This window comes from Solanum pennellii, chromosome 1, assembly GCF_001406875.1.
Source record: "Solanum pennellii chromosome 1, SPENNV200".
Classification (NCBI taxonomy): domain Eukaryota; kingdom Viridiplantae; phylum Streptophyta; class Magnoliopsida; order Solanales; family Solanaceae; genus Solanum; species Solanum pennellii.
In genome coordinates, this window is record NC_028637.1 from 101,135,066 (window position 1) to 101,162,968 (window position 27,903).

General features: G+C 31.9%; 4 protein-coding genes across 7 annotated transcripts; 2 read left to right on the forward strand and 2 right to left on the reverse strand.

Moving 5' to 3' along the window:
* The first annotated feature begins 2,340 nt into the window (after positions 1 to 2,340).
* Positions 2,341 to 2,986, forward strand: LOC107025685 (Werner syndrome ATP-dependent helicase homolog). Its single transcript, XM_027914146.1, has one exon. The coding sequence runs from the start codon at positions 2,356 to 2,358 to the stop codon at positions 2,848 to 2,850; it is 495 nt and encodes a 164-aa protein (XP_027769947.1). The 5' UTR covers positions 2,341 to 2,355; the 3' UTR covers positions 2,851 to 2,986.
* Positions 2,987 to 3,628: 642 nt separating this feature from the next.
* On the forward strand, positions 3,629 to 7,602 carry LOC107008332. Of its 4 annotated transcripts, none has more exons than XR_001455250.2 (5): positions 3,629 to 3,785; positions 4,749 to 5,329; positions 6,608 to 6,662; positions 6,938 to 6,970; positions 7,061 to 7,602. XR_001455250.2 is itself a non-coding variant. In XM_015207320.2 (4 exons), the coding sequence occupies exons 2-3, from the start codon at positions 4,783 to 4,785 to the stop codon at positions 6,628 to 6,630; spliced, it is 570 nt and encodes a 189-aa protein (XP_015062806.1). In that variant the 5' UTR covers positions 3,629 to 3,785; positions 4,749 to 4,782; the 3' UTR covers positions 6,631 to 6,662; positions 6,938 to 7,602. The 4 variants fall into 4 exon arrangements, 1 of the variants encoding a protein (XP_015062806.1); XR_001455252.2 differs by lacking the exon at positions 3,629 to 3,785 and adding an exon at positions 4,135 to 4,446; XR_003578842.1 differs by lacking the exon at positions 3,629 to 3,785 and adding an exon at positions 4,135 to 4,347.
* Positions 7,603 to 7,775: 173 nt separating this feature from the next.
* Positions 7,776 to 11,217, reverse strand: LOC107008333. The gene is made up of 3 exons (XM_015207323.2): positions 10,983 to 11,217; positions 10,747 to 10,895; positions 7,776 to 8,071 (listed from the first exon to the last, which is right to left on the reverse strand). The coding sequence occupies exons 1-3, from the start codon at positions 11,089 to 11,091 to the stop codon at positions 7,994 to 7,996; spliced, it is 336 nt and encodes a 111-aa protein (XP_015062809.1). The 5' UTR covers positions 11,092 to 11,217; the 3' UTR covers positions 7,776 to 7,993.
* Positions 11,218 to 18,622: 7,405 nt separating this feature from the next.
* Positions 18,623 to 27,405, reverse strand: LOC107007823 (importin subunit alpha-4). The gene is made up of 10 exons (XM_015206618.2): positions 27,039 to 27,405; positions 24,098 to 24,194; positions 23,929 to 24,020; positions 23,698 to 23,829; positions 22,359 to 22,544; positions 22,061 to 22,224; positions 21,815 to 21,893; positions 21,293 to 21,421; positions 19,756 to 19,883; positions 18,623 to 19,290 (listed from the first exon to the last, which is right to left on the reverse strand). Exons 1-10 carry the CDS (start codon positions 27,255 to 27,257, stop codon positions 18,912 to 18,914), a joined length of 1,605 nt encoding a protein of 534 aa, XP_015062104.1. The 5' UTR covers positions 27,258 to 27,405; the 3' UTR covers positions 18,623 to 18,911.
* Positions 27,406 to 27,903: the final 498 nt, after the last annotated feature.

The following is a 27,903-nucleotide window of genomic DNA, read 5'->3' on the forward strand; positions in this document are numbered from 1 at the left end:
ATTTGTAGTACTTTTAAAAAATTTAATGAATAAATAAATTATTTAATGAAAAGAATGAAGAAATTTTTTTCCCTTAGTCACATTAATTATATTAAAACTAAAAAGTGTAATTTATTTAACTTCTCTTAATTATTGAAAATGAGAAACATAAAAAAAAGTGATGTGACATTTACCTTCTCTTTATTGACCTTTTTTCTTATTTAAATTAATTAATTTTTGTAAAAGTAATTTACTTAATTAATTAAAAATAATTTTTATTAATAGAGAAACATTTACAATAAAAACTTTTCACATACTACTTTATTAGGAGTAAATAATAATCATCCATAACTCACATCTAATTTCCAATCCTAATAGATTGATTTTCCACTTTCTTTTCCTTCTTTTTTTTGACCTTCTTCTGATTATAATTTTAGAATAACAATTTTAAAAAAATATTTTAAGTTATTTTCTCTTTATTATTTACTTACAATCAATATATCTATTTACATATAAAGTTAGAATGTTAGAAATAAATAAGATGATGTGGTACATTTCTATCACCTCCGATCACATTTATCTTTTCTCTAAATTATTTAGCATGTTTTTTATTTTTCTTCACCAGTGTGATATTGTAAAATATATTTTCAAAATTTCCTCTCCAAATAATTACTTAATAGTATTATTTTGCATAATTAACATTTTTTTAAGTATGTAACTTTTATTTTTAATTGTTAATTGTTAATTAATAATATTCATGACTTCAAAACCTTTCATGTGGATAACCCCCTAAAGTAATTAATGTGCAAGTTATATAGTTTTTCTTATCTTACTTAGTTGCTACAAGTAACAATTTTAAAGAGATTTTCTATAGAGTTTTTGTATTTTATTAGTATTTTTTATATATTATAAATTTATAAGTGTTTATTAACAGTTTTGTATATTGCAACAGTTGCTTTTTTTTTCGTTCTGTAATAATAATTATTGTGTTGCTATTTTTTTTAAATATTGAATGTTTGCTTTTCATATTAGATTCATGTTAAATTAAAAAAATTAAGTAGAGTATATTGTTAGTTGAATAATGAAAATATGATACTCCTATTGAATTGCTTATGTAGTGTGACATGATTTCTCAATATATCGAAGATGATTTTCACCAAAATAAAAGTCAACCTTTTATTATTTTACAAGCAATAGATTCTAAAAGATGTAATTATTTTAGATAAAATAATATGATAAGCATGACTTGAAATTAGTTGTATATTTCCACTCTAGGAATTATATATGATATGTTTTCTAATTTATTAAATTATCGGTTATCAATTTATTTAGAGTAACTTTTTTTATTAATATTTTTTTTATGAACACTGTATAATTTAACTCCCTCCTAAAATATAATTTAGAATTTACTACAGCCGCATAAACAAAAAGAAAATTTTAATGAGATTATTTTTCTTTCTTTACATGTTTCTAAAGATAACATACAAAATAGATTATATGAAATCAACTATATTTAAAATACTAAAAACATAGATAGTGAACAACAAGTTGAAAAATATAATTTATTGGGTTTAATGATAATAATATTTGACTCGATATATTTAAACGAAAAAATTTATTCATAAATCTAATAATGTCCGCGCGAAGCGCGAATATGTTAACTAGTTTATTAATAAACTTCAAAAGTTAAACTAAACAACCTGAATTTTTGTTTATTGTATTTTCCTTTTAATTATTTAGGAAGAAAAGTGCCGTTTAGGTCGAGAACTTTTTAATGAATCTTGATAACAATATTAAGTAACTTTAAAGGTTATTGTTTTATAAATATTTTGTTTATTAATGTAATTGTTATGCCTAGGAAAAATATTGTTAATATCCAACAATAATATCTTTTATTGACTTGACATATACTATAAGTAATAATAAATAATAGGAGTAATATTATTATATTAATTTTTGAATATATTTAATTAATGTTTTAAAAAATGTATTAAATTTTAAAGAACATGTAAATATAAATACAAAATGACAAAATTATTTTTTCAATTTTTTCAAATTGAATAAATATTATTTGACGACTATTTTTAATATAATGGATCTTTGAGATGTACAAAGGAAATATAAGGTAGCTAGGATAAAGTAATTATGGTTATATTTTTATTTAAATGCTGATCATATTCCTTTGTTCATTTTCACTTTTACACTTATTTTTAAAATAATTTTTTATTTTTACACATTTGACATATTTTTACACATTTGACATATGGTAGCTCTAGTTCTGGCAACACTTCAAAGTACAACGTTAAATTTGGTGGACAAACAATTGAAACCACTGTGACTAACAAAGCTGCTGTTGCCAATGAATGGGCCAATGCAATGCTGTCCAAGTATTCTGGAAGGCAAACAGTTGTGGGCTTAGACAATGAATGGAAGCCCACATTTAGCCCATACACTAGCAACAAATCAGCCACACTCCAACTCTGCATTGACAGCTCGTGCCTCATAGTCCAATTGTTTTATTTGGACGAAATCCCACAAATTCTGAAGAAATTTTTGGCTAATCCTAATTTCGTATTTGTTGGTGTTGAGGTTGCTGAGGACATCCTTAAACTGAAAAATGAGTATGGTTTGGTTTGTAATAGTTATGATGATATTCGTGATTTTGCTATGAATGAGTGGCCTGGTCGATTTTCACGTCCAGGATTGAAGGATCTTGCTAGTGAAATTTGTGGTCTTCGTATGACTAAGCCAGATCATGTTTGTCAAAGCAATTGGGAGGCAAGTGTTCTTAGTGAGGCACAAGTTGAATATGCTTGTATTGATGCTTATGCTTCTTACAAGATTGGCCACAAGCTTCTTATGGAATATTGAACTTGTTTTAAGTGCTATGCTATGCTACGTTATGTGTTTTTTTTAATTTCCTAGTATGTTGTCTTGTTTCAAGCTTTTGTTTATTTCAGCGATGTCTGAAATAATATTATTGTAGTTCCTATGTTATGTTTTATTAATTCATGTTTCTCTTTGTTGGAATTGAATGTTAGTATTATTATTATTATTATTATTATGTTTTGCATTTACCAACCTAATCATTTCAGTTTAACATATCTATATATCATATGAAATAAACAAGTTATTACCACATTTTAAACTATTTTGACTGTTTGAACTGTTGTTTATATCTTTTCCTTCTATGATAATTATTCTTTTGAATTAACATGTTTATTTTATATTTTCTGTCTTATCATAGACCTTTCCGCTGTTATATCAAATTTCGTGACTATTTTTTTATTTATTAAATTCTTTTAAGTAGTTTAATGTTAATACAGTATATATTACATCTCATGTATTTATTAGTTTAATTGTGTAAATTATATTCGAAATTGGTTGTGAAATCGATTACATTCAACTGTTACATATCAATAATTAATTCATGTGTAAATTTATTTTTGAAACAATAGGGGATTAGGTACATACTATCATAATGTAATGTATTTTTGCAATAAAAATATATGTATATAAATATTTGTCAATTCTAACATTATTTTTATATATTCTATCAAACATGAGAGCGGTGAATAATACAGAAGATGGGTCCGGTCCTACAGACCGCACATAGAAATGGGTATTGGTGTTTAACATTATCTAATCTACAAGTGTTGGGAATGTTCCAAATCTTCTTTTTGACTATTATTACAAAACCTTGTCCTAACTTCACTTTTTCTCTTTTTCAAAACAACCTTCCTCGTTCCCTTTCTCTTCACCATTTCCATGGCCAAATCTTACCCATGTTGTCACCTTCTATTTATGTATGTATAACAAATCTTCTTCTTCTTCTTTTTTTTCAAGAATGTGTTTCTATCTCTTTCTTATTCATACCCATTTCCAGTTTTCTCATATTTCCCCTCTTTGGTCGTTTTATTCCTGTTTGAGTTTTCTTTTTTTTTTTTAAATTTTACGAATATAGTGTTTGAAGAAAAATGGATTTAATTTCTTTGGATTATTTGAAATGAAATAATTTTAAATCGAAACCCTATTAGGTATTGTGACCAAATTCCTAAAAGAGAAATTTGTGCATTTATACTATCCTTATTTGTGTAATTTGCTTTATTAATTCCTACCTGCAAAGGGACCACTCTTATTTTCAAATTTTTTGATTTGTCATTTTCCATGTCTGTAGTCTGTGTTGGTGAAACGAATCTTCCATGTGATTTACATTATCTTGGCTTTGGCAATTTTTAAATTAATTACAGTTGTATATATGTGTATTTGTGATTTTCTTGCGTCCAGGGTTTGTCAGAAACAACATCGCTCTCGCCAGACCCCACTTGTGGAACTATACCGGGAATGTTGTTTTATCTATGTGTGTATGTTGGTGTTGTACTTTTATAAAGCTACACTATATTGAGTGCTTGATTATGGCGTTTCTTCAACATCAATTTGAAGTTTGTGGAACGTGATTAAATGGGGGTATCATGTTGTTTATTAGTCTAAATTTGAATAGCCGTTTTAGCTCAAGTAAATATAATTTTAAAGTGGAAAAGAAGCAAGTGTTCATTTGAATGTTTTGGTGTCTTTTGCTTTATGAAAAAACAGATTAGCTTTTCCATTGTCTTTAGTTTGTGGATGGCTGCAAGTGTCTTTGATGTGACGAAACGCGAACAAATGTGTTGTACATGGCATAGCTTTTTTTTTTTTTTTAAGAGAATGATAACTTACAATGGCATAGCTTTTTGGTAACTTTGTTTGTAAATTTATGTTTTTGTTATCAGCTAAAAGGTAGACAACAAACACTTTGGGTTAGCTATGGATCATATACAGTCGAGGGAAAGTGATTTCGAGGTAGATTTAGAGAGTGGGGGAACAACTAGTGATGAAGATGGCAGTTATAACTATGATCTGACTGGTGAAATTTCTAATAGAGAGTCGTATAAAGCGGGTAGTGAGTTTCGTGGAGTTCAATCGTGCAATGGATCTGTAAGGAACCAAGATGGTTCAAGTACATATAACAAAAGTTTAAGTGCTGATGAGCTATCATCTGTTAGGCGCACAGAAATTTGGTCAAACAAAGTGAAGGAAGAGATGGAAAATTTGGGGGACAAAAAAATGAATATCGACAAGACAAGGAAGCCAAAGCCTGCTAAACCACCTAGACCCCCAAAGGGTCCAGCACTGGACGCCTCTGATGCAAAGTTCGTCAAGGAAATATCTGATCTTGCTATATGGAAGCGTAGAAGGACCGAAAGAATAAAGGCACTGAAGAAAATTAAAAAGGAGAGCGGATCATCTTCGAGGATGAATATATTAGCAACGGTGATCACAATTCTGTTCTTCTTGATTATTATATTTCAAGGTACCCTTCATATCCTAGGATATCTGAACTTTTAATTCGTAAGTAGTATTGGGAGTATGAACTTCTTCATAAAATTTGTTATCATGGAGATCTTTTGAATACAACTATAATTCGTCAGCAGTATAAGTTCATTTCTTTTGTTTTCAATTCCGTTAGTTTGAAGATATATCTGAGTTTTCCTTTAGCTACTGAAATGACTGGGGAAAATGAAGATCACAGCTTTTGATCCAATACTTCAGTATTCAGTTCTTGCGGGATTGTTGAATTCAAACATATATACTGTGTGATTAAAGGACACAGTCCATTAAATTTGGAGCAATTCAATTAAGCTTCCATGATTAACATCCCTTCTGTTTTTCACTATTCTTGTTCAACTTTCCTTATGAGAACTGTAAATATGAGTATGAAATGGTAATGGGCACCCAGAAAAAGCATGATGAGTTTCAAAAGAGATTTAACAAATAAGAAGAAAGGGAGAGATCAAAATTCTAGATTGCAGCGGTTGCCTTTATACAAAACTATATGTCCTTGCTTATTCAAAATGCTCCGAATAAATGCATGAAGTCAATTTAAGTCTGTCATTATTAAGAGCCGAAACCTCTTGATTTGCAAGCTTAAGATTTGCTCTTCCTCTGGTTGAATCATATAACGTCAGAAGCTTAGTGAAACTTCTTTTCTTCATTCTCCTGGATGCATGAAAATCCTAAGCTGGTTGAATTGGTTCACTTCTAGTGTGTTTCAATTGTAGCTGCATATATGTTGATGCCATTAAATAAGTTGTTTCTGATTTTCCAGTTAGGCATCATAAGGTGACGACTAAGTTGTGATATGTCATTTGATAATGTCTGTTCAAAGATTTCTCCTAAGACATAGCTGAACTTTAAGAGATATATCACAGTTGTTACAAGGATATGTCATTTGATAATGTCTTGACAGTGGTCATTATCTGTTAAAACTTCTTAAACTTCGTCTGCTTTTGCAAAACTAAGATCCTCTCCTTTGTGGAAATACATGTGTGTTATATACAAACAACAGAAGAAAATTTCAATACGCGGAAGATTAATTTCTAAGTATATTTGCTATCATTATGGGGAAAAATTCATAGACACTGTCTGAGGATTTACTATGAACTTAGCTCAACATTGAATGGGAAAATCAAAATACTGTTGCACTAGCTACTTGTCAAATGTACAATGTTGTATACTTTTCTGTTATGCACCCTTATATGGATTTTATTCTCAATGAAGTGAATCATGATTATGTTTTCTTATGTTACAGGTGTTTTGGGCTCTCGTGTATGACACCAGTGTGTATGTCGCCTTTAAATTCAGTGGTAGGTTCACATACAACTTCTTTTTAACTTTTCTGTTCGACTGGTTTATGATATGGCATCTCAAACAGTTTTAGAGGGAGTAACTGGAGATTCCAATCCCTGTAATTTATCTCTTTCCCTTCCATCTTCTGTACAGAGATGTTGGTCGTGTGTTTATATCTTGAAATAGAAACTAGCTTTCACAAATGTCTTAAGAGATGCATGGTTTATTAGGCACTTAAACAACTACTAGATCATGACGTTACCTTCCTTTGTTTTCCTTCTTATACACACAGGAATTTTACCATGCAACAACCAACTGCTTAACTGTAAGTCAAAATTGCTAACCTAGGGTTACTTGTCACTTTCAACAAGAAGGAATCACACTCAATCATTTTACTATACATATTATGTTTCAGATTAAAGTGCCTTTACGAAAGTCTTGCTGGTAGATTTTAAGTGTAACTCACAAGTGTGCTATCTTATCCTCGAATCTTCCCCCGGCCCAAGAAAAAGACAGCAGGGTGAAATGATTCGAGGGGAAACAATGATATCAGCACAAGAGGAGCAGGTCTGATGATTGACTAACTGCCCACTTCTTGCAGATCCAAGGATTGTGGGTTTGGAGTTAACGGGGGAACTGACTCAGACAAGTTTTGAATCTTTTGGCTAATAGTCTCTGCTTATTGCATAGAAATGTAATGATTACTATGGATTTTGCTAAGGGTTCCTGATATTTGTAGGTGCTCTTAAGTAGCTAGAAAAAGATACCCTGATTACATGCGCCTGGGAGCCAGACATGGCTTTGGTAATGTACAGGGGCCATTGCGAAACGACACAACTACCGTATCTTAATTTGAGATGTGCACCTTCCTAATGTTTTGGTTATGTTAGCCCTTCATTTATGCATAGCACCTTCGTCTATGTGATTCGACTGAGGTCAGATATTATCAAACCCAAAGCTTTTGTTTCTATAGCAGGTGAAAAGATTTTCCAACAGAAAAAAGTTCAGTCAAACACCGCACGAGAGAAATCTTCAATTTTTGCAGCACTTCGGCATATGGTTCACTCTTAGAACAAAGCTAGCCTTTACATATCGAGCTTACATATAACAAAAAATGATAATATGAGATGTATGCACTTAACAAATAATAATCAATAGAAAGAAAATAAAGAGGGCATTAGTTATTGATGTATTCATACAATGCAAATGCCTAATTCTTACTTCGATCAAAAGACAGTTACAAACAGGTAGAAGAATCCCCTTATGAAATTTCCATCCTAGTACAAAACATGAGCATCATAGCAGAAAGTTTTTCTTCATGAGAAATACCACCAACAAAATGAATTAATTAAGCTTTCACAGGCTCAGCTCTGGGCCTCCAAAGTCCCAGCCTATATTTGTGAGTGTACTTCAATATCAGCTTCCTCTGCAAACAGCAAAAGCAAAGGGTCAAAAGAGGCTTATGGATGCAAGCAAAAACATAGCACAAAGAATTGATGGTTGTAATTCAAACAACTGCGGCATGATGAGTCGAACAAAAGCATATACCACTAGGGTGTGCTACTTATCAGAAAATAGAATAACATACAACCATGCTTCGCTATTCTCCTCATTTTTTTATAATTGCATATAGAAACTAGTTCCATGTTCCAACTTCTATACACTTGTCCAATCATTTCCTAGAGTTACACTTTGGTGAAGACTTTGGAACTCACATTGATACTCAAACAAAAAGATTACTGTACTAAAGACTAGAAAGTGTTGAATTTGGTCACTAGGAAATAGCAGACTTGATCCGATCAGCAAAATTTTCACTTTGATTGCAGCTTAATGATGTTTTGGTCTTGATCAGAAAAAATCTCTCTCATTATCAATCAAGAGTCCTGGAGTGGCTTTGTCGTCAGTTAATGTTATTCCTTAAAAGACACAATATTCACTACAAGCCATGAATTACCTTCAATGTCCATATTCATGGGGCAATTAGACCCAAAATTCTAATTTTACCGTTCCATTTGTTGGACAGTCCAAAAAGTGATGAATTGTTATTCATTCTCTATGATTGTAGACATGTTTTTTATACCGACTTAAAAGTATTCATTTGGGAATACCCAAAGATTGTAAAAAGTAAATAAAAGAACTCAGCTTCTCTTCCCCATACTATCTTCCAGTACCACCTATTTTACTAGTGCTTTTAAAAATGTAGGAATCAGTTTCAGCTGTCCTCCCAGAATCACAAATCCATTCTGTGAATAATGATAATACACTGAGATCCGATAGATTAACTTTGCAGTTTGGAGAGTAAACTTCCAAATGTACTAACCTAACAAAACAGACTAATTGATCACTTCAATAGGATAACTTGCATCAGACATCATCATTAATCACATTACATCATTTAAAATACATGTCTAAGGCTTAAAGCACACCACTAACACAACTTACGTCCTTCCCCCGTAATATCTCATACTCGGCTATGATGGAAGTCAACTACAAAATGTTTTTCAGGTAAAGTTACGAGGGATCGAACTTCTCCATGGAGATATTTTTTAAAAGAGCTTTTTTTTTATAAAGATTTTTCACAGAAGAGCTTAGTTACCCACTAAATCAGATCATAGATTTTAAAGCATAAAAAGAATTTTTATGTCGATTAACATTTGGATGCAATAACTTACTAACCAAAATTGAATGTGCTTACTGGGTCCTAATGTTGATCATACTTCGTAATCTTGAATGCATTCTTATAACCAACAATCTAATCACAAAATATCTTTGATAGACACTTAAAAGTATCCATTATTTCCTTAGATGAAAAGGACTTCAGTACTATCTCTTTCTTCAGACTGGCAAAAGAAAGTAGGTCTTTTCTAGATAAAGAAAAATGTAGGCCTATTGACGATATAGGTCTTTTCTAGATAAAGAAAAATGTAGGCCTATTGACGCTATCAAACGTGAAACTTTTAGGCCCAGATTCATTACACCACTCTATATATGCGTGATTTCATCGCAAAGATGCTTGGAATGTGATATCTCATAAATAGAGAGACACATTGGATATGGAGAGAGCAGAAGACTGGCATTTTCACATTGTAAATCTTCTTACAGCAGATTGTCAGAAAGGGAGTGCAGGCAGTTTCCTTCTCAATATGGATTTTTGGAGCACAAGGACGATTTCCTCTTTTACCTGAACAGCAGAGCAGGGGGATCCGTCTAAACACTGTAAAGCTTAAGGAGGAGGATAATCCACATAATATGGTGCTTAAGGTGCAAGAAAGCAAGAGAGGATGACAATCACTTCACTGTCTTATTGCATACAGATTATGATATGTGTTGTGGAGCATACCCATAGTATGATGTTATGCACAGGAAGAAAGGTGCTTCTAGCATGGAAATTCAGGAGGAGGAACATGGGAAGTAGGTATTTCAGGGCTCATATGGATGCAATTAAAATATAGATTTCGGGGTATAGGTTTAAACACCTGACTCCCACTTTTTCTGACATGATATGGTTATTAAAGTCTCTCGACGTAGAGAATGGGAGATAAAAGGTACGCTTCATAAACCAATCAAGGCATTTCGTTAGGAAAGCATTTAAGAGGAAGGAAAATCTGTTCCTATAGGTCACTGGGAGGCTTTTTGTCTCCGATATATCTTTGTGAGCACTTCTGTTTCTCTTGTTAGTGCTGACAACTGGATGTTTTTACTCTATAGAATCGTGTCGGATTGTAAAAGATTTTCCACCTACTGCAATGCATATGCAATTTCAAAGCTAGACAATCCCCACTAGCTTAAGAATATCAAGTGCCAGAAACGAATGGAAAAAATAAAAACACTCCCAGTATCAACTTTTTCAAAGGCTTAACCAATGATTCTTAACATTATTCATCATCACATCTATCGAGTTTTTATTACAATGGTGTAACTAGACACTACCTAGAATTAACCATCGGATATGTGTTTTATCATCTTGACAGAGGAAACACCCACACAGATCTAATCCCTTTGTTATGAAGAATTACTTCAAAGCTGGAAAGCAGTTACCTTTTCAGAAGAAATATTAGACAAAAATGAAACAAATTAAAAGGGAAGGGGATAAATACTGACATGTTTACACGGGATGCCAAGTTTCTTGAGCTTAAGAGTTCGAGTAACAAGAAGCTTCGAGAAATCTCCAATCTCTGATTCAAGTTTCTCAACGTGCGTCTCTACCCCCTTCCCTACTCCATTCAAAAACTCTGGAATCCCCACCTTCACTGCACCCACCATCTTTCTTATCAATCCAAAATTATGAGTTTCAAAAAAAAAAAATCATTTCTTTATCAAATTTAAATTGAAATTACCTATGTAAGGATTGGATTTGGAAGAAAAGCTAGCGAACCCAGATGTCACAGAGTTTGAAGGTACTGAAAGTAATCTTTTGTTGGAGAATAGAATTTGCCTCCACGCCATTGTTGAGCTTCCTGTGAATTGAGAGCTTCTCCGGCTACTTCCTGACGGTTCTGAACAAAACCCTCACACAATTACGCAAAGATGAGAAAATGATAGAAATAGTCCCTAATGTATTGGCTTTGTTTGATTTTATCCTTTATGTATAACCTTTGATCAATATAATCCATAATGTATATAAAAAATACAGGATTTGGTCCCAACCTAAGCACTTTGGCCACGTGCACATCCCAAAATGTATTAAACACATTTTTTCTCAATTACTTCAATAATAATAAAATAAATAAACATGAGAGCAAATTTCAGAAATAGCAAATATATTAAGTACTATATTAGCCTTTTATAACTATAGCTTTGTTATTTGCGCTTCATAGCATCTGATTTGTATAAATTGCAAGCATCTAATTTATATAAATCTCGCTCGCCACTCTCTGAAATTTGCTTGCTACTCTTTGCCTTGCTTTACTTAGAATGACAAATGAGATTTATATAAATCAAATATCTACAATTTAAATAAATTAATTGCTCCATATCAAATAATGCAAATACCAAAATTGTAGCTCGGATATATAAATTGATAAACTTCAGTATGTATATTGAAAGGTGGACGAATGTATATTATATATACGTAAATATAATTGTTCCAATATTTTTATGTATCCAATTACATGGCATGTATGCGGTGATACAGTCTATTAAGTTGGCATATACAAACTATTGTAATTGTATCGCAACGTGAATAATATATATTGATACAATAAATTTGAGTGAACGTGTATAATTACTTACTGTAATTGTATTCATACAACAAATTTGAGTGAGCACATACCAGGGATACCAAACAGTAGCCATGAACAGACTTAGGGCGTACCCCAAATTTCAGTAAACATATTGAGAAATCTATTGAATATATAAACAATATTCATTTAGAACTTGGTAATAAAGTAATCTCTTGGTTCACAGAAGAATGAAACTTAGTTTAATTAGCAATGATTAATGATTAGGGTGTGCAAAAACTAAAAATGACTGATAAATCGACTCGAAAATTTTATTATTTTATTGTTATTGAGTTATTAGGCTAATGATTTTTAAATAATTTTGTAAAGAAAATTATCGAGTTATAGTTTTTAGTACTGGGGTTATTAGGTAAACGCTAATTCAATAAGACTAGTAATTTACTATTTTTACTTGGACATAATAAATATCAATCTCAATATCTTAGTAGTTATTGTTTTTGTCCTTTAGTCTTCAATTCACGTTTCACTTTGACTTTGAGTTTGCAACCTCACATTCATACAAAATGTCAACACTTAAAAAGTAAGAACCACGTCTCTCTAAATATCTCATTGTGTTACACTTGTATAATACTTTTCATATTTGTTATCATTGGTCCTATTTTATGAGCATTTTAAAGTTACATTATTATGTTATCGCATCAAATTTATAAGAGAAATCATATTTGTTTTAGAAGTATTTTCTTATTAGTTAAACCAAAAACCAACTTAAAGTCCAAAATTGATAAACTGAGAATCGATAAAAATTTCTTATTGATTTAACATATTTAAAAATCAATAAATCAAATCGATAACACATAAAATTGAACCGAACAGATCAAGCACATCCCAATTCCTCTTCGGCATATATAATACTAACATATTTTAAAATTTGAAATCGCTGAGAACTCAAATCTCGAACTTGCTTCAGAGAATTGCAATGATTTGCCATTGTAAATGATAGGTAAATACACAACAAATTGTTAGTATATACAGAGAGAAAATGTCCAAAGACAAAACATTTTGGAATTGGAAAATAAAATGAGAAAAAAAAAAGAGTAAAAAAGCATCTATGGTTACATTTACATTTGACCAACAAATTCCTTATAAGTTTATATTCTTCGATCTTCCTTTTTTGTTAGTTTATTATTATCATTTGACATATAGGACCTGGCTTTAACAGAATTAATAGTATTTTCTATCATCTTTACAAATAAATATTCTATCAATTTTTTTCCCACCGAGTTATTAGTGGAAGAAAAAGATGATATGATTAAGAATATCGTGAAGCAAAATTAGCTGCCTTCGTTAGGGCCTCAATTTGCACAATTACGATCACTCACTAATTTTTCTAAGTTATTTTCTTTTCCCACTATAGCTTTCTCTATATATATAGATACGTGTTAATTTTAGTAGAATTTGATATATTTTGATTTTTTACGAGCAAACGAAATGATGTGAAATCAATTCAAGAGTATAACGAAGTAGTATTATTAGCCATGAAAAAGAAAATAGAAGTAATTTTGCTAGTATGTTTAGATTGGCCAAATATGTGGTACAAATTTATTTTGAGTAGTCATATCACATAATTGAGTCGTGGGCTAAATAATTTGTGAAACAAAAATGGCCCCAACTAATATTTAGAGCCTGTTTGGCTCAGCTTAAAAGCTGGTCAAACTGATTTAAAAGCTGGTTTTTGACTTATTTAGCTGTTTGGCAATACTCAAAATAGCTTATTTTAAGTTAAAAAAAACTTATTTTAAATCAAAAGCTAAAAGCTGGGGTAGGGGTGCTTTTTTTTTTTTAGCTTATAAGCTGTTTTAAGTTGACCACATTTTTACCTTTTTGCCCTTAATATTTTTATACAATCTCTTAATTACCCACATAACCCTAACATCTCTATCTTCCATTTTTCCCTTTTCACGTTTGATATAGCTGCTGAACTTCTTCCTGTTCTTCCAATTTGATGTGAAGAAATATGTGAATGATAGCAAAATATAATTATTTATGGCTGTAAAATATAAATTAATTAATTTTTATTATGTTAACAGCTTTTAGGGGTATTTCAGACATTTTGATTTAAAAAGCTGTTTATCAGCACTTTTTTGCCAAACACATCAACAACTTTTTTGTTAACTTCAGCACTTTTATCCAAACGCATAACTGCTTATTTTAAAAATAAGTTTCAGCACTTTTAAAAGTACTTTTTTAAAGCTGCTTTTATTAAGTCCATTCAAACGGGCCCTTAGTTGTGTCTTACTTGTCTAATTGTCTTTTCATTAAATAAACAATAGAAATAAATTAAGCCTAGTCAACACGCTAAAAAATTTAATATATTCTTTACTAGACACTCATATAGTCCTTTTTCCTATTTTATGGAAACACGTCATAAAAATAGACTTTTTGATACATAAATATCAAAATATTTATTTAATTTGATTATCTTAAATATCAAAATTTCCAACTTCTTTCTCATCACGAAAGGAAAATAACTCTCTTGATAGGAATAAAATAGAAATTTAAAGTTTCGTTTGCCTTTATAGCAAAGTTACAGATTTGTTAAATATTCTATAATAATGTGGAATTGAAATTTTTCAATGAGTAATGAAATTTGTAACTTCCAAAATAGTGTAATTTGATTGCGGGAAATGTTATAAATAATAAAAACAACACACTTACGTACAAAAGGTATTACAGAAAATAACATCGGGAACCAAAAAAAAAAGGACGTTTTTATTGACCAAATTACCCTCAACTCACATCACGTGCTTGATACAATATCAGCCTTTTCCCCCAAGTCATCAACTACTCGCCGGAATGTCCAAAACCGGTTACCAATCGATTAATTTTCCGGCTATCCCGATGTACGAACGTCTGTGACTGTAACTACATTAGATATAAATAGAAACTTGAAATTTGTAGTTTCAGATGGTACATCCACAGAAAAGGAAGAAAAAACCGAGCATAGAGACGAGAGCAATAGATTCAACGACGGAGATGATACACCAGACAATAGAGTCAACGATGTTGAAAGGCAAGTCAAGGCCCGGCCATGACCACCGCCGAGAGGATGAGGCCGAAACGACGCCGTCATGGCTTCTCGAACTCCCACTCGGCGTGAAATACGAAGTGAACATCGTCGGCCACCGCGTAAAGGACGTCGGAAGTGAAAACCTCAGTCCGATCCACCTGAAAGATGACGTGGAGGACCGGAGCCACCCTGACTCCGCCATTTATCTGGTTTGTTTTTTTCTTTGTGATATTGTTATTTGGCGGAAAGGAATATAATATTTTAATTATTAGACTCTTTGTCACAACTTACAAGAGGTTCTACCAAGTTCTAAAGTTGGGGGATCTATATATAGAAAAAACAAATTTACTGTGTTCGGTTTGAATCAATAGAGAAATGAAAATTAAACTAAAGTTTTAAAAAGTATCTTTAAGAAGATATTAGTAGTACTTTTGTTTCTATCAAAGAATAAAAATTATTGTGTAGATAAGAACAAAGTTTATTATATAACAAACGACAGATTTTTTAAAGAAAAAAAAGACGACGGTTCCTTTAAGAGATATTTTCTCAGAACCGGTTCAAACTTATATTTTCAAAAGTGTTTTTGAGGTGAGTTTTGGAGTAGGAAATATCTAACGCTACAAAGTACAAAATGAAAAATGTTGATAACTAATGTGAGTTTGTGATGTATTAGTGGAAGTGTTTTATCATTAATCAGAGATTTTGAAAGCTCGCCTTGAATATAAAGAAAATTTTGTTGAAAACATCCCAAATAAATATCGCAAAGCGTGATCTAAATTTACCCAGTGAAAAAAAAGAAAGAAAGATGTAGATCTATTGGACACATATACGTTGAGAATTTGAGGCATAACTCATGGGTATGAAAAAATAAGTTATGGGAGTAAAAAGTGTATGTCTCGGGAATGGCTCCGAGCACGTTTGAATTGGCTTTAAAAAATATTTTTTCTTACAATAATTAGTTATTCACTGTTGACTTGATATGAAGATTAAGAAGCGATAAATGATACAAATAAAATAGATATATTATAAATTATTTGTTAATTTTATGTACCATACAAATACAACTTTGGAGGGAATATTGTTGGACATTCCAAATATTATAATGGACAGAAAAAAGATAAATCGAGAGAGTAAATTTTTAAAAATTAAACTTAAAATGCTTCTAATTCAAAAAAGAAAAAGAGGAAAAAACAGGAGAATCCTGTTTTTGTCTTTAAACTTATTTAAGTGATTTTAATTTATTTTAAATTATTTTTCAATTTATCAAACAATCCAAAGGTAAAAGTAAATTAAAAGTAATCTTTCTCAAATAAAAATAATTAGTATAACTTTCTATATTATTAATGACATAATTTATTTGATTAATTTGCAGTTGCTCACTTATTTTCTTAAAAATATTATAAAATTTAAAATACATAACAATCTAAATCCCTTATATTGAGACTTGTGTGTTGCCTCATGCTACGTAAAATGCCTCTCTCCCTTTCCTCCTCTTCGCTTTTAGAAAAAACACTGGCTCAAAAATGCATCTTTGCCCAAAAAAAAAAAATTCATTGTAATACTATTTACAATTTGGCACATACCTTAAGAAATAACAAGTAATATGAATAACGTTGTTATAATATTTTTTGAATAAATTAAATTTAGTGTTTTAAAAAATATATTAATATTAAATTAGTATTAATAATAATAAAAAAACAGATATAGAAAAATAAATTATCTCTTAATTTTCAAATAAAATAAGTGATATTATTCAATAACTATTTTTTCGCATAATAAATAAATTAAAAATGAAGGAAGGAAGTAATAAATAAACGAGAACTATACCCACAGTGTTCAATACAACTCTTTTCGTGATAAAATTAATTTTTCATTATATTTATTGCATAACTTATCAAATCATCGTAATATAAATGTTAAAATTAATTTTCATAACCAATATAAAATAAAATAATTTTATAATTTTTTTTATATAACTCCTACGACACGACTGCCTGGTCGTCTACTGACTTCCACGTTGCGTGGATATAATGTCGTTTTAATTCTGTCGCCAACAATAAATTCAATTATGCAAGATCGATTCTTTTTATTTCTATTTTTTCTATATTCCTGATTAAATAATGTGATATTTATTTAAATGTCTCAATTGGCCAAATTATTTAAGTACTTTAATCATAGTCAAAACTTAAAAGAATATATATTACTACCATTTAAGTATATACAATTTTAGCTATAAAAAAGAAAACTTATTTCGGTATTGTTTTGGCACACCACAGTAATCATTTTCGTTTTCTTATGGAACTTAGTTTCCATTTTTTACAAAAATTATTATTTTTTCTTAGACTAAATTTCTGCCAATTTAAAAGGATACATTCAAATAAGTTGTGTTACGAAGAGAAAATATAGTAAATAATAAAATATAATTTTTAGTATTTAGATATTAAATAAATAGTACTGAAGGTTACCTTTCCATTAAATATTAAAGTGGTGCTAGAGCATCAATTATTATTTTGGACCAATTCAATAATGTTTACTTGAGATCCTATATTTATATCAGGAAATCAACATTAAACATGTACGCATATTAAGTACAAAATTTATGTTTAGTATATATTCTTTTAATTTTAATTTGTTTGTCATATATTTTTTTTAATATCTTTTTATAATTTTTTAATTTCAATTATATGATATATTTAAGAATATACGATTTGATCCCTCGTGAAATAAGTCTGCGTGTTTACAAATGGACCCTGTGATGTTGACACCATGAAAAGTCAATATCATGGTGTCGTATTTGGGTGATTCGTATGTTCATATTGAACTACCAATACTTGTTCATTAAGAAATAGACTTAAGAGTTAAGATGTCTTGAACTGTGTTACATTGAATAGAGTGATGGTATGCCAGTTACTATTTTATATATAAAATCTATTCTTGTATAACTTTGTTTGAATTTTATTAATATATGTGAGATGTTTTGAAAATATTCGATCATCACCTATTATGCTATTAGATTTATTCGAACTCAAAAAAATTTTACTACCAAATACAAAATTTATGCATAAAAATTAACTTAAATTAATGATAAGAACCTATAAAATTTAAATTTTACACTGATCTTTGTACTGAACTTCTAATCTTCCTCAATTTCATTTTTAACTATTTATATCAAAATATGAGATATTTATTGACATATTCAGTTCAATTGTTACAAACAATCCCAAGTGTCATTTGATACTGAAGAAATTAATTTGTTTTTTCTAGTGTCTTTATTGCATTTGTTTTCAATTGAACTTGTTTTAAATTAAACTTTTGCAAACGCGCTAGACTAGTATAGCACCCCCAACCCCACCACCTTTATTTATTTATTTTTTAAAGGAGACCATAGGGATGTATTACTTCATTGCCTATTTTAAATGCAACAGCTTTAGATCCATAACTTTAATTACTTATTATTCAAAATAATTTTTCAAAATCTAGTACCGAAGATGAATTAATAGAAATAGCGCGATAAAATAATCATACAATCATTATTTCTTAATGAGTATGGCAAATCCAAATGTGACAAGTAAAAATGAACGAATGAAATATGAACACCGCAAAGATTGTGATATAGACGTTATGATTTGTGGTAGACATATACTACATAAAATCCTATAAAACTTGCAATATATACCTGCTGAAAGATGGTTCACAAGAAAACATCTATGACCAATTGAGTAGCTGGTAATTTTCTTGAGCAACATTTAAAACACACATTATGAATTCAACCATAAATATATCATGTACCCCACACAAACAGCCAGCCAAAAGAACACTCTGGTAATGTGATTTTGAAAGTTGAATGAAATTTTAGAAAACACAAACTAAACCATTACATTTTCAGACAATTCAAAAGGCCTTTGTGCCAGACCAAAAACCCTGACCCTTGGCGACAAAACAATCCAATTACATAGTCTAAAAATTGTGATCCAAAAACAGTGAAGAGACCTATAAAACAAAACAAACTTACTAATCTTCTAGCCAAACTTGAATCCTCCTGCAGGAACATTAGGCTGGTTGTTTCCGAATTGGAAACCATGCTGATTTCCATCAGCACCATCAGGGAGATTTTGTTCTTCATCTTCTTCAGCCCAGTATTTCTCCAAGATCTTTACAGCCTTCTCATATATCTCATTGTTATCGTGAGTTTGGAGATTCTCAATCTTGTCCAATCCATCACATTCATCGATCATGTGTGTATACATATTGATTCCACCATTCGTCCCAGCTTCTTTGTCCACCTCGCCCACCTTCAGTATATTCTCCAGCCCCTCCAAGCATACTGTAACGATTCTGGGATCTGGACAAATTAGGAGATCACATAGTGGCTTAATGCAACCTTGACTAGTCAAGAACCTGCAATAGGATAAACAACACGTCCCATTAATAGAAATTGATACATTATTAGCATGAACGACACAGCTTCTGACCCCATTGACTTCTCTTATCCCCATAGATCTTTCAACTCGTGACTGAAATGTTTGTCTTTCCACAATGGAAAGGTAATTCACGATTTGCTCATTCAATTGAAAGGTTTAATAATAATCAGACCGTGTTTCAAAATCAGGAGCTTTACCTATTTTATCACAAGATCGCACTCCAATAGAATGTCTATTAAGAGCGCCAGATCATCATTTATCAAATAAGAAGAAAATCTGCTGTTAGTTTTGCTCAAACTTCAAGAATAGTTATTTACTTACAACCTCATTAAAAATCATGTCGGCTCCGATTACAAGAAGAGTATGACCCGATCATAAGTCATGTGAGATGAATAGAAGAATTAAAGGGGACTCACAGAGAATATACAGAGAAAGAACAAACCTAATCTGGTCATTAGATCCTCCAGAGGTAGCATTAGAGATAGCCCAAGCTGCCTCCTTCTTAATGTCAAATTCTGCATTTTGCAATAGGTGTACCAAAGGAAGAATAATATTCGCCTCAATAACAGCCTATTTAGAAGGAAATAAGCAAGTGCATTAGCAGCAAGAGGGATAAAGGAAAAGAATATTTGAATTCCTGAATAAATTTGTCATATCCTGGAAATGGTGAAAGGCAAAAAAGCGGCAACAAACTTGATAAAAAAGAAACAAGCTTCTCAATGAAACAACTTCTGAGTAGATATCTTCCCATCACGTAACACTCCGATAGCACTTCTTCATTTCAACAAGCATACTCTAATCGTGAGCAACATCATCTCATTCTCTGGAAAGTCGAGCCCAAGCATCTAATTGTGCATTTTTAGACAGCACAAGCCTATCTAATATCACTCAATTTCACTCTTATGACACCTAAACATGCAATGACACAGATATTGCATGTACTTGTCTAAAAACCTTACTGTCTAAAGTGTTCCTTCATAGTTTAAGCTTTTGGTTGATACCCTCATTAGTTTCATCAATTAGCGCAAGATCCACAATTTCTGAGGTATTTAAATTTCTTAACTATCTTCTTGACCTGAGTGAACCACTGTTTTCCGGCAAAAGAAAATAAAACTGCTGCCTCAGAGTGCCTCTGCTAAGCCATCACACCATGAGAGAAGAAGATGAAGTGAAAGACCTCTGGAACGGACCTAGTCTTTTGAATTTACTTAAATATATATAGCTATTAGAAGAATAAGTAAAAAGAGTGAAAAATTATTAAAAGATGTTTCTAAACAAAAGAGTACTAGTATGGGGAAATTAGTCAAATGGTATTCTTTTTTATTATTAATAAATGGGTGGGTTGAAAGAATTTTTTTGAGACATAAATGGATTAAAGTAATTGTTACAAAGAAATCAAAATAAGGGAGGCAAGTGTACTATCATAAACTACAAGGGAGGTGAGTGTTGTGAAGTCAAACATGAGGGGAGGTCTCTGAAACTATCCCAAAATGTAATGCTAATACGTGACCTTTTGAATCACACAAAAAGGGGAAAGTGTAATAACAAAACCACCTCAACCCAATGACCAACAAACCCTCAGAAAAGGAAAGGGACAAAGACAGGTTGTAAAGCATAGTTTTAATTTACTTCTGGAAGGTCATTGAATAAAATATAGAACTACAATAAAATAAACAGAAGTATAGAGAAAGAATTCACGACTATGCCTAGCATCTACAAAACAACACCACAGAGCTTGACAGCCAGAGTGTGGAAACAAAGAGAGGAGGAGCAAGACAATAATTAGCATTATGCACAGAGTACTTGTTCAAACCCAAAAGTTTTTACGCACTTAGCTTCCGCGCAAACAACTTAAAGACAACATTCATTTATTATTTGAAACTGAACTTAAAAAATAACATTTGATGTAGAAATGCAAACTACTCCAAGCTGGCAGCAGACTAATAAAATCAGAAGCACTTAAGTGAATGAAGATATACCTGTATTTGGGCTCTGTTTCCAGCAGTGATATTAGAGATTGTCCAACATGCTTCCTTCTTGATGCTTTTCTTGTGATTTTGAGTTAACAGTTGATACAGACATGGCAAGACTTGGTTGTCAATCACAAACTGAAATATAAATACCAGTAAGTCATGTGAAATAGACCGAAAGATAGAGGAAAGAGGACCACTTTAATCCATATCCAAGTAGCAGCATAGGTGATATTAGCAGAATTTCCCATTTTTACTGATTATAAAGAATATTTACACAACTTCATCCTAAAAGACAAAGCACCATAATAAATTTCTGGCGATGTGTTCCTCAAAAGTATTGTTTTGCTCAATAAACAGATCCACATGATGCTAAACATGGATAACATAATCAACTGGATAACAATTTTCATATCATTTAGATTTTCAATGTGGAGATGGAGTGACCTGAAAGACAGAGTGCAAAGATAATTTGAACACGATAAAGTAACATCACAGCATTGATTCAGACAGAGGATGACGTCGCATTACCTGTGTTTGAGCATCATCACCAGTAACAATATTTCCCGCAGTCCGGAGAGCAGGTATGAGAACAGTAGGCGATGGATGACTTCATAGGACAAGGAGGGGAAAAGGCGCGGTTAGCATCAAATCAGCTGGAATTTTATGAAAATGCAAGTATAAAGTTGGACGTCAAAGAGAAATCGCCAACCCATGAATGCATGATACTGACTAATTTAAAGCAAAGCAATGAGTGTAGAGATAATTGGAACTTACAGAAGAAGCTCCACTAGTCGTGGACAGACACCCGCATCAATTACAGCCTGAATCTTATCATTTGGTCCATCAGATAAATAAGAAAGAGCCCAGCAAGCATCTGTCAAGACTTCTTCATCGTTCATGTGGATAAGTTGTTGAAGAACTGGTAATGCAGGTTTGACCTATAAAATACACACTCAGATAATTATTTCTGAAATAAATTTTTGCCTATCTAGATAGATCCGGAAATAGCACAATATCGAAAGATACAAAAAATGATGTCATTAATAAGGAAGCATAATTTACGTCCACTTACTGCCTCAAATGGTGTTGGTGGTTTGCCTCGACAAAAGTTGGAAAGAGTCCATGTTGCATTTCTTAGCATTGAAAGCTTTGAGTGTTCATTCAACTGAGCTAGCAATGGCATCAACGCACCCTGACCTAGAACAAGATCTCTACAACTTGGGGAATCACCGGCAACATTGCCCAAAGCCCAGACTGCCTGTTCAGTAAATTGGTGTAAAGATAAAACTGTTGTCAGAATTTTAAGGAAGAGCCAAAAAATTATTAAAAACTAACGTTTACTTTGTCAAGGGACTTGCACTTTTTTTAGAAGTTTGGACACATGATTCTTTGAAAACAACACAGTATCACCAACACAAATTGCAGAAGCAAAATATGGAAAAATTTCAGACCTATAGTCATACAACAATTAATAGCGCTAGTGATAGATCTATGGTGACATACTTCCATTAAAGGACTAGGACGAAGCTTTGAAAGTTAAGGATATGCAAGACAAGGTTGATGAGCTTCAATTCGAAATCACGATGATACTTATTGTGGACGAATTGCCCATGAATTATGGCGAGGAGTGGACCCACATGGAGAACAAGAAAGGACCAGAAAATCATACCCATATAGAGCCAAAAGGAGTTACCTCGCTTCAGTGCTTAAGCGTGCCTTTGACAACACTGAAGCAACCTGAAGCTTATCAAGTGGTATCAGTCTATTAGAGCTAACTCTGTATTATCAGCTGGGCTTTCACGAACTCCTTGACACTGACACTATACAACTCACTAATCCCTTAGCAAAGTGCCTCCCACAATTACGAAACAATGCCCTATCTACATGGAATTTAAATTTAGTTATCCAAAGTATTATCTTTTGTTTCACATCTTCATTGCTTTTTTTGTCTCTATATGCAACTGAACATCAAGAAAAATGTTATCCATTTAATCATTTCTTCACAATTCTAGTATTTAAGCAAAATCAAATCTAATCTACAGAATAATTGTTTTCCTTATCAAGTTTCTTGAAGTTATGTTGCTCAGACTCTTCAACAATGTCGACGAGCGCATGTAAGATCCTCCAAAAGTGTATTTTTGAAGGATCCGACACAGGTGCACAATATTTTTGGAGAGTCCGAGCAACTTAGTCTTGAAGTATATTGACTTTAATTTAAAGAAGCTCAACAACTGAATAATGTTTTAGGTTACATGACAAATTGCAAAGTCATTCCTGTTCCAGAAACCGAAGATATCTGTGCAACAGATGACATAGTTTAAACTCTAACGCTCAACGGGGGAATATTGAAACTCACATCCAACATTCAGGTGCATAAATAAGAATAAGATGAAATAACAAAATAAGATTACCTGTTCACGGACATCATCACTGGTTGAGCTAAGAAGTTGTACAAACATAGGAACAGCTCCATGGTCAATCACAACACGAGTATGTTCTGATGTTCCAGATGCAACATTTGTCAACGCCCAGGCAGCTTCAAACTTCAGCCATAGGAAAGATCAAGGCAAATTTAAGATGGTTGCTGCATCCTGAGTAAAGGCAACATAACAGGAAAAGAAGGAAAGAGTAGGTACACTTACTTGAAGCTGAGGTAAGTCCTGCCGTCCGAGGAATTCTACAAATCGAGGGATAACTCCAGCTTTAATTACCTCATCAATTGGAGGGCTGCGCTCTACAGTTAACAAGACTATTGTCAACAGCAAAAAAATTAAGAAATCTAAACCCAAAAACAACAGAACAAAGAAATACCAATCGATAAGAGCTTCCTGAAATGAGTAGTTGCTTCGACTTGCGCCGCAGGATCTTCTGACCATACTCCTTGGACCATAATAGGAATACTTTCCAGCTGTAAGAAAACACAATAAGATATTAGAAGTGGACCGAGATTATAGTAAAAAAAGTTGGGGAAGGGAAGGATGAGAGTGTCATCTTTAGTGGGCGTTTCTTCATGAGAACCAAATATTATTCACTTTATTGGGAATTTTTGAAGTTGAAGTTTGAGTTGTATTTGGTCATACTTTTTGCAAAGAATATTTAGAATTTGAATGTACTTTCTCTAAATATGATTTTACCCCCAAATTTCTAAAATCTAGCAAAATCACTAACTTGACTAATTTTACTGAGACGTACAATCAAATCTGATATGAATATATCATAATAGATAATCACATAAGGTCATAGATTAGATCTCATATACGAGATACTACATACTATTACAAATATTTTCACTTTATCTGGAATATTTTAAATTGAAATTGAAGTTGTGTTTGGTTATAATTTTTGCAAATAATATTTGGTTGTTTGCAAATACTTTTCCTTAAAAAAAATGAAGTAAAATTTAAATGGTGTCATTTTTATAAAACAAAAAAAATTAAAGTAAAATTTGAAAAGGGAAAATAAAGTGAATGAAAACAGGGTGCTGGGTGTTCTCCAAATTCCAAATACAACTTCATGTTGGGCAAGAGGTGCTTTGAAAGCATCTATTGTTTCTTTCTGTCTGTACACATCAAATTTCACATTTATGATTGTTTTTTTATGACAAGGGAAACCCGCAGCCGCTGCCTTTCGGGTACGCACAGGATAAATCCCCGCTCCTATGCAATAGCTCGCAAACCACATAGGAGAGGTAACCTGCATCAGACTTGCCTGGTGTGACGAGCTCGACCCAGAAGGCAAACCCCTTGCTTTCGCTAACAAGGGGTTTCAAACTTGAGGCCTCCAACATAGAAGTCCCAAGCTCAAACCACTGGACCAACCCGAAGGGTTTTATGATTGTGTTGATGCTAGCATCATTCATCTTTTGTTCTCATCTCTTCTTTCTACAAAACCTTGGTCCTACTTCCTCATTAGGCTGCGGAACTATTGCTAAAATTTGAAACTAAATTTTCTATTGAAATCCATGGCTGTACTGATACTGAAAGTTAAAACAATGTTTTAACTTTTATTTCGTATGTTCAGATTTTAAGTTCTTGACCTTCCTTAAGTTAAAAACAATGTTTTAAAGCGAAAAGCACAAATAACCAACAAGGTTCACAAGGCTTAAAGCAAAAGGTGAAAAGGATAGTGCACCCTTCTTTGAAGTGAAGTGTACAATTTACAAAAAAGTTAAAAAAAAGTTTAAACTATGAATATAGTACTATAATAATGAAATTGCAAATAAAATAACTAATCCCAGCATCCATTATACAATAACACTGATATTAATCCAAATCCTAAAAGTTGAGACTCAAAGAATCAACTGCCTATCATTTGGAACTCTTTGCTCGTCATGTTTGAAAGGTCACTCCTCTGAAGCACATATAACCTCTTGCTTTGCATCACTTTAAGCAGTGGATGGATCAAAAATGCAATCACTTGGTTAATATTAATGGATTTCCAAATATAAAGAGTTTTATCCTAATTATGTTGAAAAACTTCCACACTTTCTAACCCATATGACATTTATTTTGATGAAGCACACACCTTGTTTGAAGTGTGAGCTTCACTTCTCATCAAAGAGAATAACATTATCAAACTGAGTTTTGCTTTTCGGTTTTCATGTCTGTTATTCATTTTTGGATGAAATAAGAATATTGAAAAAATGAATAACATGTCCATAATTGATCTGGGGAACAATCAATTATAGACATGTTATTCATTAAATAATTGCAGACATATTAACCCAAGATTTCAACTTTCTTATTCACACTAACAAAAAATGTCATATACAAAGAAAGATGTGAAAGAAAGGTGAAAATAAGAACTCAATTACAAAAAGAGAAGTTAGCTCTAATTATGAATATCTGAGATTACAAAGGACTTACCCAGGAGTAGTTTCGTTGATTTGATTAAAATTATTGTGGAACACTATTTCTAAAGTATGGGTTCCCTTTTAAGCTCTTGCTAAGTTTAGTCGATGTGCAGTTCCAACATCATTGCTATGCTCTTTTTTTCCTTTTTTTGATAACCATGGTGTCCGAACCAACTTGCATGCACCTCAACTAATTCACAAGATACATGCCACCTCCCACCAGCCATAGGTACCAAGCATCACTGCTACTTACTAACCTACTCGGTCTACCACTCCCTCAATTTGATCAACATAGTGAAATTTGGCAAATATTTTTAACATTTTTTAATAAATGAAGAGACATTTTTATCTATTTCTTACTAGGATGGTGCAAAACTATATACAAGTGATTGTGTGTGGCATCCACCATATGACACTGTCTTTATAACCTATACAAACTGGCATCCTCTCTTTACACCCAAAAGACTTGAGTTTTCAAATTACAAAATAATTAGTTATGTATAAGATTTCATTTTGTCTATCCCAATGTTAATCTAAGGCTGCACATCTTTAAAAAAAAAAGTATTTTTAGCGGAGCAAGTCAGCACCTAATTCTCTGCAGTGCCAAAAAAGATATAATCAAAGTTGAAATATCTGGTGTTTCTTGCTTATTGCTAAAATATTTCCAAACAATTAATTAGGATCTCAAGGTGGACTACTCAGTGTAGTCAAACTTCAGCAACAACAATTTTTATAAAAAAAGAAAGAGACTTCGATTAATTCACTTCACAAGTACAAACTTTAATCGACCAATCGAATCAAGAATCACCGCATCGTTGAGATCAATAACAAAATAAACAAAACCCATAAAAATCTCAAAAGGGTATATAAAAAATGGGTATAAAGAGTTGAAAAAATTACCCTTTTCTCAATAGCATCAGGGGTTTGAGTGGCATCGGGTAATTGCTGAGAGTGAAGAAGAAGACCCTCTCTGCGTTTCTTGAGAAGATTGTCTTCTCGCTTATTCTTCCTGATCTCAACCAAATTGTCCTCTCTCCTTCTACGAGCTTCATCTGCATCAACCCCAATTTTGTAAGATTTCTTGCGAACTTCAGTTCGATTGCTGGGTCGAAGAGACATTTTTTTGTGGGAAATTGAGGGGACAATGCCTCTCCCTCTCCCTCTCTGTAGACAAACAAGACTGGAAAAGTGAGAAGAAGAGAAAAAGCTTTTAGAGATTGTAGAATTCTCACTTTGGGTATTCTTGTTTTTTGCTTTAAAGACACGTTAAGGAAAATTACAGCCTAATTTTTGGTCTTTGTTTAACACTACTTTGGGAGTTCCTATTAATACATTTTATTTTATTTGTATCTCTCACGCGCACACCAAAGAGATAATTAATCTCTCTCTATTATTATTATTACACATTTTATATGTACAAATTTATACATTATTATTATAACACTCGTTTCAGATGAATGTTACGTATTGTATCGTAATATATAGTGTTATTTTAATGAATATAATGTTTGAATAGATTTTATTGTCCTCTGTCGTTATGTAACGTTATAAATCAATATTTTGAATGGTAAATCTACTAGAAAAGTAAAGTACGTGATAGATCTATTATGAAAAGATAGGGTAAAAGATGAAATATGATATTAAATAATTAATAAAGACAAATTGAGAAGAAAATATTAAGATATTGACGCAATTACACAAAATTAATTGTTTCGTAAAATAAGTATTTTTCGTTGTTATCTGACGATGATTTCAACAATACAAT

Coding starts and splice junctions, on each gene's coding strand:
- LOC107008332 (XM_015207320.2), top strand. CDS start 4,783: ATGGATCATATACAGTCGAGGGAAAGTGATTTCGAGGTAGATTTAGAG. Junction 5,330..6,607: donor CTTGATTATTATATTTCAAG/GTACCCTTCATA, acceptor CTTATGTTACAG/GTGTTTTGGGCTCTCGTGTA.
- LOC107008333 (XM_015207323.2), bottom strand. CDS start 11,091: ATGGCGTGGAGGCAAATTCTATTCTCCAACAAAAGATTACTTTCAGTA. Junction 10,896..10,982: donor CAAATCCAATCCTTACATAG/GTAATTTCAATT, acceptor TGGTGGGTGCAG/TGAAGGTGGGGATTCCAGAG. Junction 8,072..10,746: donor TTGGCATCCCGTGTAAACAT/GTCAGTATTTAT, acceptor TGCTGTTTGCAG/AGGAAGCTGATATTGAAGTA.
- LOC107025685 (XM_027914146.1), top strand. CDS start 2,356: ATGCTGTCCAAGTATTCTGGAAGGCAAACAGTTGTGGGCTTAGACAAT.
- LOC107007823 (XM_015206618.2), bottom strand. CDS start 27,257: ATGTCTCTTCGACCCAGCAATCGAACTGAAGTTCGCAAGAAATCTTAC. Junction 21,894..22,060: donor CGACTAGTGGAGCTTCTTCT/GTAAGTTCCAAT, acceptor TGTCCTATGAAG/TCATCCATCGCCTACTGTTC. Junction 19,884..21,292: donor GAAACAGAGCCCAAATACAG/GTATATCTTCAT, acceptor CCTTCTAAATAG/GCTGTTATTGAGGCGAATAT.